Genomic DNA, 14,665 nt, shown 5'->3' with positions numbered 1-14,665 from the left:
TTTATGTAATATTTATAGATGCTTTTGTATATTTGCACAGAGGCAGAATTGAGTAGTTGTGTCAGCTCATGTGGCTAACGGGACTGATGTGCGCACCCATGTTTCTTTCACAAGTGTCAGGTTATGGAATCAGCCTCAGTGCCCACCAACACATGGATAAAGAAAACATTGTACATACGTGCAGTAGAGTTTCCTGAGACTTATCTCCAACTAACCAGCAAAAAGCTGGAAGTGAAGATGTGGCTCGGGGGCTGGGAATATGGCCTAGTGGCAAGAGCGCTTGTCTTGTATACATGAGGCCCTGGGTTCGATTCCTTAGCACCACATATATAGAAAAGGCCAGAAGTGGTGCTGTGGTTCAAGTGGCAGAGTGCTAGCCTTGAGCAAAAAAAGAAGCCAGGGACAGTGCTCAGGCCCTGAGTCCAAGCCCCAGGACTGGCCAAAAAAAAAAAAAAAAAGAAGAAGAAGATGTGGCTCAAATGCCAGCCTTGAACAAAAAGGTAAAGAACAGTGCACAGGCCTTCAGTTCAAGCCCCACTACCAGCACCAAAAACAAACAAAAGAAACTCATTGCTATCTTTTGCCATTATATGCTCTCTAATTATTAGAAAGAGAAAGATACCCAATGACTTGCCTCAGTTGTTAGACAGCATTGTTCCTAGAAGTACTACATAACAGAATAAAGTCTTTCTCCTGACTAAAGACCCTGATAGACTGTCCTTTTGTTTGTTTGTTTGTTTTTATTTTTGTCAGTCATGGGGCTTGAACCTCAGGGCCTGAGCGCTGTCTCTAAGCCCTTTTGCTCAAACTTAGTGCTCTACCACTTTGAGCCACAGTGCCACTTCCGGTTTTCTTTCCTTCCTTCCTTCCTTTTTTTTTTTTGCCAGTCCAGGGGCTTGAACTCAGGGCCTGAGCACTGTCCCTGGCTTCTTTTTGCTCAAGGCTAGCACTCTGCCACTTGAGCCACAGCACCACTTCTGGCTGTTTTCTGTATATGTGGTGCTGGGGAATCAAACCCAGGGCTTCATGTATACAAGGCAAGCACTGTTGCCATTAGGCCATATCCCCAGCCCCCCACTTCCGGTTTTCTGATGGTTAATTGGAGATAAAAGTCACACAGACTTTCCTGCCAGGGCTGGCTTTGAACCTCAGTCCTCAGTCTTAGCCTCCTGAGTAGCTAGGATTACAGGTGTGAACCACCAGTGCCCAGACAGACTATCTTTTATATTGCCATCCTCATTGTTCTTTTCTAGGCCAGTGTCTGGGTGACCACTCCCAAGTCCACTATTGTACAATTACTATCCACCAATTCTGTTTTGGACTCATTGTTATTGGCTGTTAAATTTACCATTATGCTAGGGCTGTTTGAGGTGGTAAGGAAGAGCAGTGACTAGGTTCCTTCACATGGTGGGAGCATGAATATATGCTTCTGTGTGCAAATAAGGAAACTGGATACCGTCAGCAGTCATATAGCCAGGCCCTATGACAAAGGAACATTATTCATTACTGCTTGGAATTCCACAGTATCTATTGGAGGCCTGTTGTAGCCCTGTTTCCTGTTGAGAGGTCCCCAAGAGAGTTGTTAATCTTAATTTAGAATACCCTTATTTGTGTGTGTGTATATGTGTTTCTGGGACAAAACCCAGGGCCATGGATATTGTAGGCCACGGAGCCACATCCACAGTCCTTGTGTTCTGCTTTTTTTCCTATGTAATATAGGGTGTTGCCATATAAGTCCAGGCTGGCTTGAACTGGAGCTCTTCCCACTTCAGCATCACAAGCAGTGGCAGCCACCCTCCTGGCTCCTTGTTAGCATTCTTATTTGGGCCACCTAATAACTGACAATCTTTCATATGCCCATGCTAGGTATGTTTGCCTTTGGTGTCCATTCAGTTAAAGAACTAGAAAGTGGAGTCCAATGATGTTGAACATGGCAAATTACAATCAAGGAATCTTTTGTTTGCCATTTTCAGAAGGGGTTGTAGAAATGGCATGGAACTTCGTCTTCTAGACTATTCCAGGAAAGCCGTCTTTCATCTTTTCTCACAGGATTTTAGGAGGGAGACATTCCTTTGACTTTCTCTCTTATATGCAGTGCCCAAGATGGCCACATACGGGCCTACCAGATCTCATATGTCACTTGGACAGTTGCCCACAGGAACATTCATCAGGGAAAAGAAAGCATTGTTAGAAATAGCAAATTGTATAGAAACAATACTTCTTTAGCAGTCTCAAAGCTCTGTTTTTCTGGTCTCTTTAGGATCTGGGACTTAGGGCTCCGATTTCAATTTCCAGTTCTCTCTCTCTCTCCCTCACTCCCCCTCCCTCCCTCCCCCTCCCCCTCCCTCCCTCCCTCCTGCCCCCTCCCTCCCTCCTCCCCCCTCCCTCCCTCCCTCCTCCCCCCTCCCTCCCTCCCTCCTCCCCCCTCCCTCCCTCCCTCCTCCCCCCTCCCTCCCTCCCTCCTCCCCCTCCCTCCCTCCCTCCTCCCCCCTCCCTCCCTCCCTCCCTCCCCCCTCCTCCCCCGTCCCTCCCTCCCTCCCTCTCTCTCCCCCTCTCCTTCACTCCCCCCCCTCCCTCCCCCTCCAGTCCTGGGTGTCTTTGGCTTCCTTTTGCTCAAGGCTAGCACTCTGCCAGCCATAGGGTCACTTCTGCCCTTTTCTAATTTTTTTTTTTTTTGGCCAGTCCTGGGCCTTGGACTCAGGGCCTGAGCACTGTCCCTGGCTTCTTCCCGCTCAAGGCTAGCACTCTGCCACTTGAGCCACAGCGCCGCTTCTGGCCGTTTTCTGTATATGTGGTGCTGGGGAATCGAACCTAGGGCCTCATGTATCCGAGGCAGGCACTCTTGCCACTAGGCTATATCCCCAGCCCCTGCCCTTTTCTATATATGTGGTGCCGAGGAATCAAACCTAGGGCTTCATGTATACGAGGCAAGCACTCTTGCCACTAGGCCATATTCCCAGCCCCACATTCTCACTCTTTGAAATTTTCAAGTTCCAGTTTTTTTGTTTTGTTTTGTTTTGCCAGTCCTGGCCTTGAACTCAGGGCCTGAGCACTCACTGTCCCTGGCTTCTTTTTGCTCAAGGCTAGCACTCTGCCACTTGAGCTACAGCGCTACTTCTGGCCGTTTTCTATATATGTGGTGCTGGGGAATCAAACCCAGGGCTTCATGTATACGAGGCTAGCACTCTTGCCATAGGCCATATTCCCAGCCCTTCAAGTTCCAGTTTTAACACACACAATCTCACTTTTTGAAAGAAGTAACCAAACCCTTCAACTACGTAAGTACATGTGTCTATGATAGTGGGAAGAAGAAAGGATGCCAATTATTTCCATGTTACTTATTTTTATTTTTGGCCAGTCCTGGGCCTTTGACTCAGGGCCTGAGCACTGTCCCTGGCTTCTTCCCGCTCAAGGCTAGCACTCTGCCACTTGAGCCACAGCGCCGCTACTGGCCGTTTTCTGTATATATGGTGCTGGGGAATCGAACCTAGGGCCTCGTGTATCCGAGGCAGGCACTCTTGCCACTAGGCTATATTCCCCAGCCCCTCCATGTTACTTATTAGTGTAGGAGGAAGACAGAGGAGGAGGAGAGAGGGAAGAGAGATAAAGAGGAAATAGAAACATTCCTCCTGCAATGTGCATGCTATCTCAGTTTTTGTTTTGTTTGTTTTTGTCGGTCATGGGGCTTGAACACAGGGCCTGGGTGCTGTCGTTTAGCTCTTTTGCTCAGGGATAGTACTCTACCACTTTGTGCCAGTTTTATGGTGGCTAATTGGAGATAAGAGTCTCATAGACTTTTTCTGCCCAGGCTGACTTTGAACCATGATCCTCAGTTTTCAGCCTCCTGAGTAGCTAGGATTACAGGCATGAACTACCAATGCCTTACTGTCTCTGTTATTTTAAACTGTACATGTATGATTGTAGCTTTGTGTGAATACATGAACAAGTTATATCTATAGCTAATAATGTGACTCTAGCTTGATATGTTATTTGAGAAAGGTAAAGGCTATGTTTATTTCAATGAAACCAAAGCATATATATGTCCTTGTTTGTATGGAGATAGCTATGGGAAGATTAGGGTACTTGAGTCCTTCACTGAGTAGGGATGAGGAGAGGTTTGTTTTTTTCCCCTCATACATTTTTTTAAAAGTTTTATTTGTTATTTGGTACAGAAAGTGAACAATCTTTGTAATTTGAAAAATAGCAAAAAAAAAAAAAAAGAAAAAAAATGTTTGTGACAATCTCTAATAAAGCTTCAAATTCTGATCACTTAATAATGGCCATGTGGGTGGAACCTGGTGATGAGAGTATAATTTTCTTCATGTGCAAATGAAAAGCTTAAAGGGGGAGAGTTTAAAAGTGCCAAAAGATGATTTACAAATGGCAACAGGATTAGATTTCATTACTTTTGGCCAAAGGCTATTACAACACATTTGTGAAACAACTGCAGAAATTCTGGGAGGGAGACATAGCTTGTTTCCAGGGTGAAGTAAAACAACAGGAAGCAAAGAAACCTTGAAGAAGAATTTTAAATTGTAGGGTAACAGTGTTCACACGATAAGATTTGCCTTTTTTGATATGTCTGCCAATAGTTACAGTATTAGCTGCAGAATTTTTTCCTGGGCTGACTTCCTGTTCAGTCCTACTATCTTCTCATTTTGAGTAGCTGAGGTTACAGGGGTACACCACCACACCCAGCCCTTTTGTTTTTCTTACAGTCCTTGCAGAGGAAGGAAAAAGATTTGGATCTAGATGTGCCTTGCTTTGTCTGTACCTCTGATTCCACCTCCTGCTGAGGCACTAGAAAGAAAAATAGAGTTTTGGGGAAAGATTTTTCCAGCTAGTAAATGGACATCAAACTCTCTTCAAATGGGAGGCAAACTCTTGTTTAATGGAAAGAAATGTATCATTCCTTCTTTAAACTATAGGAATTTAACCCAGCCAGATTTGAGGGTGCAAATAGAAAATTGCTAAATTTTCAGCTTTACTGATATAAAATTAGTGAATGGAGAGAGGTGCAAGGGAGATTACAGGAGGGAGTGAGAATTATTCAAGGTTCAAGACTTTTCAGTTTTCTGGCCCTATTCCTGGTATTGGAAGCATTAAAAAATAAACAAATACTTCACTGGCTTAACGATAAAGGCAGCTGCTAAAACATAGTCTTGACTTTGCAGTCCTTGTCTTTGCCCCATTGTCCTGACTGCTATGTTATGACCTCACTTAATCTTTACCGCAGTGTATGTGGCTCGATACAAAACACTTGTTTTACAGATAGATGAACTGAGGCTTACACAATTCAGATAACTAGCCCAAGATCACACAGATTTGAAGTTATTAAGAGTAGTACTACAGTTTGGAACCATACCAGATAATTCACAAAATTGACAGAAAAGTTGAAAAAAAATGGGTAGGGAAGTAATGGGATACCCAGGCAACACCAAAGCCTAAGGTCAGCCCATTTGAGCACTCTACTTGGCACTGTGCCCACTGTTAGTCCAGTCCACAGTACTGTGGGAGAGCTGATCAACTATTGCTTTGTTGGCGTTTAGTTGATGGGCTCACTTCATCTGTCACTGTTCTAGCTGTTGGGAAGTGAGAGGGCAGATCTGGCGTGCTTGGCTTCTGTGGTAGAGGACGGGGCTGTGCTCTCTACCAGATGGACAGAATCTAAGATGTCCAGCAAGTAGGAAAGTATTTGGATGCTGAGCACCAAGCATATAATGGGTAAGCATCCACTATACCAACTAGCCACAGAGGGTGATGTCAGTGGGGGCTCTGCTGAGGCTTGGCTAAACTGGACACTGTGCTGGTCTCATAAGCCTGGTTCTTTTCTCCTGACCAGGATCTGCCTGTCTGAATTCATTCAGTGGGACTTCAAACAGTAGGCCAAGTGTTGGAGTTTTCACATGAGGACTCCTGGTTGCTTTTGCTTTTTTCCCCCTCCACAAAAACTGACTAACACAGAAGTAAATGAGCTGCAGTTAGGGGCAATCAGAAGGAACCTAGAGATAACCTTCATTGATCCTTACCATGTGAGACCTTGGATTTGCTTGTTACCAGCAATGTTTCACTGTAGATTTATTCAGTTAGCCATAGTAAACATCTTGTCCTGAGAGGAGAAAGGGATTGTTTTGCTGCTTCTCTTTGTCTTTTTCCTACACTCTTTTTTTTGCCAGTCCTGGGCCTTGGACTCAGGGCCTGAGCACTGTCCCTGGCTTCTTTTTTTTTTTTTTTTTTTGGCCAGTCCTGGGCCTTGGACTCAGGGCCTGAGCACTGTCCCTGGCTTCTTCCCGCTCAAGGCTAGCACTCTGCCACTTGAGCCACAGCGCCGCTTCTGGCCGTTTTCTGTATATGTGGTGCTGGGGAATCGAACCTAGGGCCTCGTGTATCCGAGGCAGGCACTCTTGCCACTAGGCTATATCCCCAGCCCCCTGGCTTCTTTTTGCTCAAGGCTAGCACTCTGCCACTTGAGCCACAACGCCACTTCTGGCCATTTTCCATATATGTGGTGCTGAGGAATCGAACCCAGGGCTTCATGTATACGAGGTGAGCACTCTTGCCACTAGGCCATATTCCCAGCCCTTTCCTACACTCTTTGCCTTAGGACCAGGAAATGTGTAGTTTTTGTGTCTAGTATCATAACTATCTTAGAGTATGTACTTTCAAAAATACCTGAATGAGGGCTGGGGATATGGCCTAGTGGCAAGAGTGCTTACCTCGTATACATGAGGCCCTGGGTTCGATTCCCCAGCACCACATATACAGAAAATGGCCAGAAGTGGCGCTGTGGCTCAAGTGGCAGAGTGCTAGCCTTGAGCAAGAAGAAGCCAGGGACAGTGCTCAGGCCCTGAGTCCAAGCCCCAGGACTGGCCAAAAAAAAAAAAAAAAAAATACCTGAATGACTGACTGAAGCATCTTTTTTCCAAAGTGGAACTGGTTCTTGTGAAAAGGTAGGGGTTTATAGTCATACTTCATCATACTTAGATTAACAGTCATTCTAAATCTGTTGTGGAAAGGAGGACTGGTGACATATTGTTTGCTTTTGTTGTCACAGGTTTTCCAGGACTTGGGGACAGAAGTGCTATCTGGAGCTGCCAAAGGCTACAACATATGCCTTTTTGCCTATGGGCAAACAGGCTCTGGGAAGACATACACCATGCTAGGAACACCAGTGAGTATCACCGCCACATCCTCAAGCCGGCATTGTCACAGACACTCTGAGACGGTGTGATTTCCACAACTTTAATGAGGTTTCCGGAACCTTCATTTATATCGAGTGGATTTTTTTTAAATTTTTTTTTATTATTAATTAAGCAAAAAAAATTTTTTTTACAAGGTGTTGTGCACCGAGGGTACAGTTACATAGTAGGGCAGTGTGTACATTTCTTGTGATATCTTACAACCTGTTTTTCCATCCCTTGTCTAGGTCAGGTAGACCCATATGCAATTTACAATGTATCAAGCACATATACAGTGTTCACAGACTTGGTCTCTACTGTCTCTCCATCTCCCTTTGTTAACAGTCATATATCAGGGAGATCATGCCCCTTTGTTTTCTGTGTTCTAGGCTTGTCTCGCTCAACATTATTTGTTCGAGTTCTGACCATTTCCCTGCGAATAACAATATTTCACCATTCCTAATCGCTATGTAGTATTCCATTGTGTATAAGTACCATATTTTTTGGATCCATTCATCTGTGGAGGGGCATCTGGGTTGTTTCCAAATTTTGGCTATTGTGAATTGTGCCGCAATAAACATGGAAGGACAAATGTCCTTTTGATATCTTGGGTTTTGCTGTTTAGGATAGATGCCTAGGAGTGGTATGGCTGGGTCATAGGGTAGGACTATATTGAGCTTTTTGAGAAACCTCCATACTGTTCTCCAAAGTGGTTGTACTAATTTGCACTCCCACCAACAATGGAGAAGGGTTCCTCTTTCCCCACAGCCCCTCCAGCATTTGTTGTTTCCTGAGTTCAGAGTATAGGCCATTCTAACTGGGGTGAGGTGGTATCTCAGGGTTGTTTTTATTTGCATTTCCTTTACTAGCAGGGATGTTGAGCATTTCCTCATGTGTTTCTTTGCCATTTTTATATCTTCTCTTGTGAAGTCTCTCTTTAGCTCTTTTGCCCATTTCCTAATAGGTTTATTGGGCTTGGAGGGGCTTAGTTTTTTGAGTTCTCTGTAGATGACAGATATCAGGCCTTTGTCTGTTGCTGTGCTGGTAAATATCCTTTCCCATATCGTTGGCTGTCTTTCTATTTTGGTGGCTATGACCTTAGCTGTGCAGAAACTTTTTAATTTGTAGTAGTCCCATTTGTTGAGTCTTTCCCCTATTTGTTGTGCCCCTGGGACTCTATTCAGGAAGTTCCTTCCTGTGCCTATAAGTTCTAGTGTCTTTCCTACTCTGTCCTTCAGTAGTTTCAAGGATTCAGGTCTGATGTTGAGGTCCTTGATCCATTTTGAGTTGATTCGAGTGGATTTTTCATCACTTTAATAAAGGCAAACTTTGGGGGCTGGGAATATGGCCTAGTGGCAAGAGTGCTTGCCTTGTATACATGAAGCCCTGGGTTTGATTCCTCAGCACCACCTATATAGAAAAGGCCAGAAATGGCGCTGTGGCTCAAGTGGTAGATTGCTAGCCTTGAGCAAAAGAAAGCCAGGGACAGTGCTCAGGCCCTGAGTTCAAGCCCCAGGACTGGCAAAAAATAAAAAAATAAATAAAGGCAAACTTTGAATAATTAGCTCAATCGTTAAATTCTAGAAAAAGCCTTAGGTGGTTGGAGGCATGGCTCAGTTGGTAGAACACCAGCCAATGAGCGAAAACATCAGGTATGGAGTTTGAGTGCCATTTAGGACCAAAAAGAAAAAAAAAAGCCTTAGAATGTACAGCTTCTTTTGACAACGTAGTCTTTGTCAGCCCTTCTATATATTATTTCCAAGTTTATCACTTAAAGCTTCTTAACACCTTTGTTGTGGGTGGGACTTGAATCTTGGTACTCTTGGGCTGTGCAGAGATTTGGGGCCAAGCTCAAAGGAGATGTGTTTAATCTGTGTGTTTGAAGGAAGAGAACTAGCTTTTGGGCTGGTACTTCCATACTTTTGAAAGTATGTGGGGTTTAATGAGAGCCTTTCTTTATGATGGAAAATTAGGAGGGCAGCCTGCTTTTTTGTTTTAGGATTAGAAGTACTGCTCCCTTTGGTTTTGGTTTTAGCGTATCCTGGCAAGATGAACTGGAGTAGTAGCTGACAAGTAGCATTGCATAGGGACATTGTTGAGGACCCTGCTCCTCCTGAAAATCATCCTACTTCCCTGAGCCAGCTCACTGTTTCCTTTGTCCCTGTGTAGTGTACTTTCACACATTTGAAGCTAAAAGAAGAAATGACCTACTCACCCTGGGGATAATCCTTAATATAGATACAAAGTGAGAAGTAGTCACTTACAGATGTATATTTTCTACATGTCTGTCCTCTCGTCTTCCTGTGTGTTGAGATAGGAGGTAGGGAGTCTAGGAGGGACTGTGCTTATCTAAGACTTTTTGTTTGTTTTGTTTTTTGCCAGTCCTGGAGCTTGGACTCAGGGCCTGAGCACTGTCCCTGGCTTCTTTTTGCTCAAGGCTAGCACTCTACTTCTTGAGCCACAGTGCCACTTCTGGCTTTTTCTGTTTATGTAGTGCCATGGAATCAAAGCCAGGGTTTCGTCTGTGCTAGGCAAGCACTCTATTGCTAAGCCACATTCCCAGCCCCACTAGTGTCTCTTGAGAGCCTGGCACGTAAGTCTTCTATACTTCTAGTGGAACTTCATAAAGTGAAGGGCTAGCAAAGGAGCCCACAGGCCCATCCTCTGTACGTAGGAGCATTCCAGGTTTTGTGTGTGTGAAAGAAGCATTGCCTTGAGTATAGAATAATGCTTTCCTTCTTTCTGTTCTCTAGGCCTCTGTTGGGCTGACACCGAGGATATGTGAGGTATAGACTCTCTCTTGACCGGATCATTTCAAAGTAGGTCTCCTTTGTCTACTCCCCTTAATGAAATCCCAACCCTCTGGTTTGTGCAGGGCCTCTTCATCAGGGAGGAAGACTGTGCCTCATTGCCCTCCTCCTGTAACATAAAAGTAAGGTAAGAGCCTATCAGGCTACAGGACTATTTTCACTCAAATTTTAGCATGCACCATTATCTTCTCTTTGTTCCAGGGTCATGAGAAATGGAGAAAGGCACATTCTATAGAGTAGAGAGGAGAAACACACTTAGGACTTTAAGATGTAGAAAACGTAATTCCTTAGCCTTGGACTTAACAAGTAGGTATCTCCTATGGCCTGACTTAGCAGTGTTTGGCTTCCCTTTCCTCCACTCTAAACAGTTTAATATCAGCTTTTGGTATTTGTCTTCTCAACCCTCTACTGGGTTATTCTGTGAGATTAATTTTCAAAATCTATTTTGTGGACTAGTATGGATGGTCTAGTTTTGGGTTTTTTTGAAACAGCATCTTGCTTTACAAAAGTCCAGGCTGGCCTCCAGCTACTGATCCTCCTGCCATGGCCTCTCATGTGCTGCAGGAAGGAACCACCACACCTGGCCAAATGAAGTTGTAACCAATTATTAGTGAAAATGCTAGGCACTGGTGGCTCACACCTGTAATCCTAATTACCAGGAGGCTGAGATCTGAGGATCATGGTTCAAAGCCAGCCTGGGCAGGAAAGTCCATGATACGCTTATCTCTAACAAACAACTCAGAAAAAGCCGAAAGTGGTGCTGTGGCTCAAGTGGTAGAGCGCTAGCCTTGAGCACAGAGAGGCTCAGGGACAGAGCCCAGGCCCTGAGTTCAGCCAGGTCCAGCACCCCCCCCCCAAAAAAAAAAAGGAGAAAGGAAAGAAAAAGAAGAGTTACCAGTTTTTCTTGAAACCATGAATTGTCCGTTTTTCTGTTTGGCTACTTCAAAAAAACTGAGATGTAATTCATCTGTCATAAAATGTATTTACCAAAATTTTGAAGTATGTGGTTTAGTGATTTTTTTAGTGTTTACAAGATTGCATAACCATCACCATTAACAAATTCCAGAACATTCGATCACCTTTCCCAAACAACTATCTGTCTTAAAAATTAAATTATTATGAGTGTTTTTAAACTTTGAAAAATAAAAGTTTATAAACCTCTATATGTGTGCATTGAGAGATAACTGAAGTTTCTGTTTCCACAGAAATTTAGGAAGACAAAATTTCACTGGGGCCTTCCCTCTTTTTTCCCTCTTCTCCTCCTTTTCCTCTTCCTCGTTCTTTCTTTTTTTCTTTGTCAGTTGTAGGGCTTGAACTCAGAGCCTAGGGCACTGTCACTGAGCTCTTTTTGCTCATGGCTAGCACTCTACCACTTTGAGATACAGCACCTGTGGCTCAGGGAGTTGAGTGCTAGCCTTGAGCCAAAAGAAGCTCAGTGCCCAGGCCCTGAGTTCAAGCCTCAGGACTGGCAAAGGGGGGGAGGGGCGGGACAGAGAGACACCCAGCACCACTTCCAGTTCTCCAGTAGGTTAATTGGAGATTAAAAAAAAATCTCATGGACTTTCCTGCCCGAGCTGGCTTTAAACTGCCGTCCTCAGATCTCAGCCTCTTAAGAGTCTAGGATTACAGGCATGAGGCCCAGCTTTCTTTTATTTTTAGCTTCTTTTTAAAAATCTTCTGTTTTTTGGTGCTGAGGTTCAAACCCAGGATGTTACACTTGCTTGGGAAGTGCTTTGCCACTGAGCTACAGCTCAGCCCAAGAATCACTTTTTTTTTTTGCCAGTCCTGGGTCTTGAACTCAGAGCCTGAGCACTGTCCCTGGCTTCTTTTTGCTCAAGGCTAGCACTCTGACACTTGAGCCACAGTGCCACTTCTAGCCATTTTCTATATACGTGGTGCTGAGGAATTGAACCCAGGGCTTCATGTATACAAGGAAAGCACTCTTGCCGCTAGGCCATATTCCCAGCCTCTAAGAATCACTTTTGAAAATCACTCCAGAAATGTTTCTGTAGACCCTGTGCCATGAAAGCCTGATTAGGGCACAGTCTGTTGGCAGAATACCCTAAGACAATGCATAAATAGTTCCTTTGACAGCTAGTTTCTCACATTACAAAGCTGCAATATGAAGTTTATAGGATCTCAAACCTCTTGACATAAACCTGTGCTGTGAGGGTAGCCAGTGTGTAAATCCTTGCTGTATGCATGTAGAAGATACCCAAGGAGGACCCTGCAAGGTCTTAGGTTGTCAGAGGTATGGTTGGTTGTAGGGCTTGAACTTAGGGCCTGGGTGGTATCCCTGAGCTTCTTTTGTTCAAGGCTAATAATGTTCTTCCCCGTTGAGCCACAGCTCTACTTCTGATTTTCTGGTGGTTAATTGGAAATAAGAATCTCACAGACTGGGCTGGGGATATGGCCTAGTGGCAAGAGTGCTTGCCTCGTATACATGAGGCCCTGGGTTCAATTCCCCAGTACCACATATACAGAAAACGGCCAGAAGTGGCTCTGTGGCTCAAGTGGCAGAGTGCTAGCCTTGAGCAAAAAGAAGCCAGGGACAGTGCTCAGGCCCTGAGTCCAAGCCTCAGGACTGGCCAAAAAAAAAAAAAAAGAATCTCACGGACTTGCCTGTCCCCACTGGCTTTGAACAATGATCCTCAGATGTCAGCCTCCTGAGTAAATAGGATTACATTACAGGTGTTAGCTACCGGCGCCCAACTCCTGATTCTTAACATAGTACTTTTCCTCCTTTTTTCAAAATCACATTGTGTTGCTTTTGTCTCTTGTCTCTAGTTTCCTGGAAATTTATAATGAACGGGTACGAGATCTGTTGAAGCAATCAGATAAAAAAAAGTCTTACACCCTTCGGGTCAGGGAACACCCAGAAAGGGGTCCGTATGTACAAGGTACGCAAGTTGCTGTGGTCCTAGGTATCTGAAACTCAGCTAAGGTTTTGGGAGCTCTCCTAAATGTTAACTCACTCAACATGTGTGTACTGAATATTTATGTGGCCCTGTTACTACTATCCAAGTACATGATGGAAAATAGAAAAGATGTGGTTTCTCATAGGCAAGGCTAAAAAGGTAAACAGATGTAGTGATACAGAGAAAAACAACTTTGGAAAGTGTACACAACCAAACCTGCTTCTCTGAGAGGTAATACTGAAGCTGGGACCTAGAGGGAGCATGGGATCCATTCCTGGGAATGGGTTAGGGAGGGGAGGAGAGTGTTGTTAACTAAAGCCCTGATTGGCTGCTTGGTGTTTACTTTTTCAAAACTGCACATCACTAATGGGATAGGATTATAACTGGGAACCTTGCCAGGCAAAAGCATGAGATCCTATCTGAAAACCAAACTAAAAGAAACAGGACTGGGGATGTGGCTTAGTGGTAGAGTGTTTGCCTAGCATGCATGAAGCCCTGCTCCATTCCTCAGTAGTACCACATAAACAGAAAAAGCTGGAAGTGGTGCTGTGGCTTAAGTGGTAGAGTGCAGGCCTTGAGCAAAAGAAACTCAGCTACAGTTCCCAGTCCCTGAGTTCAAGCCCCAGGAATGGAATAAAAAAAAAAGAAAGAAAGAAAAGAAAAGAACAAGACCCTGAATTTGATCTACAGTACTACAAAAACTAAAGAAAAAAATTTGTAGCCTGACATATTGGTCAAATTTTTAAATAATTTTCCTCCTACCCTTGAAAATAATATGTACTATGTGCTACATAGTTGTTGGGTACAATGTTTGTATATCCCACTTTCCAAGTTTGCTGCTTGTAGTGTTGAACTCTACAGTGCTATCAATCTTTTTCTCTGTTTTAATAAATACTAAGATAGGCAAGTTAAAAATTCCTACAATGATTATGGATATCTTGTTCTCCTTTTCTGTCCATTTTATTTTGTGTATTTTAGATGAATACAAAATCAGAATTATTAGATAAGTCTTCCTGATGTATTGACTCCCTCCTTGGTTTTGGTAGCACTAGTGGTCAAACCCAGTCACTGTTCAGCCTACTTTGTTAATTTTTGTTTTAATTGCATTGGGCAATAGGTCCTTGAAGTTATTTTGTTTTCAAATCTCTAATACTAGACAGGGATTCTAGGATACAATTGTGAAGACCCTTTGTGATTTGGTCAGTCATAAATATTTCCTTTTCTTTTTCTTCTTTTTGGTACTGGGGATTGAAATATCCAGGATATTGCACTTGCTAGGCAAGTACTTTGCCACTGAGCCACATTCAAGCCCAGTCATAAATATTTTCTTACATGCCCTTCAGGGCCTCTTTTCTTGTTCAAAGCCTTCCCATTCTGCAGTGGTTCAATTCAGTGGTTGGACCCTGTGAAACCTACCTTCACCACTGCTCCAATTGTCCTGGCATTATTTTATCCTGTCTTGGGTGGATAGCATAGCTTCTCATGATTATGGGAGGTAGGGATGATGTACTGCATGTTGTATATGTCAAATCGAGTCTGCCACCTTGTGGGCAAAATAGCACCTGCCTATCAGGAGTTTTATGAGGAACAAGTAAGGTACTGTTTGAGCATTTCTTTCTTTATCTCCCCTTCCTTCCTTCCTTCCTTCCTTCCTTCCTTCCTTCCTTCCTTCCTTCCTTCCTTCCTTCCTTCCTTCCTTCCTTCCTTCCTTCCCTCCCTCCCTCCCTCCCTCCCTCCCTCCCTCCCTTCCTCCTCCTCT

At 44.0% G+C, this 14,665-nt stretch overlaps 1 protein-coding gene across 8 annotated transcripts in view; it reads left to right on the top strand.

The window, feature by feature from the left end:
- The window catches only part of Stard9 (StAR related lipid transfer domain containing 9), an 85,919-nt gene that overhangs the window by 25,503 nt on the left and 45,751 nt on the right, over window positions 1-14,665 (top strand). For all 8 annotated transcript variants that reach the window (XM_048332870.1, XM_048332869.1, XM_048332868.1 and 5 more), the window contains exons 4-7: window positions 7,055-7,171; window positions 9,932-9,964; window positions 10,054-10,115; window positions 12,776-12,888. In XM_048332870.1, coding sequence (XP_048188827.1) covers window positions 7,055-7,171; window positions 9,932-9,964; window positions 10,054-10,115; window positions 12,776-12,888 — 325 coding nt within the window. The remainder of the gene's footprint in view (window positions 1-7,054; window positions 7,172-9,931; window positions 9,965-10,053; window positions 10,116-12,775; window positions 12,889-14,665) is intronic.

Source organism: Perognathus longimembris, chromosome 23 (genome assembly GCF_023159225.1).
Source record: "Perognathus longimembris pacificus isolate PPM17 chromosome 23, ASM2315922v1, whole genome shotgun sequence".
Taxonomy (NCBI): Eukaryota; Metazoa; Chordata; class Mammalia; order Rodentia; family Heteromyidae; genus Perognathus; species Perognathus longimembris.
This window is presented reverse-complemented; position numbering and strand designations above follow the sequence as displayed.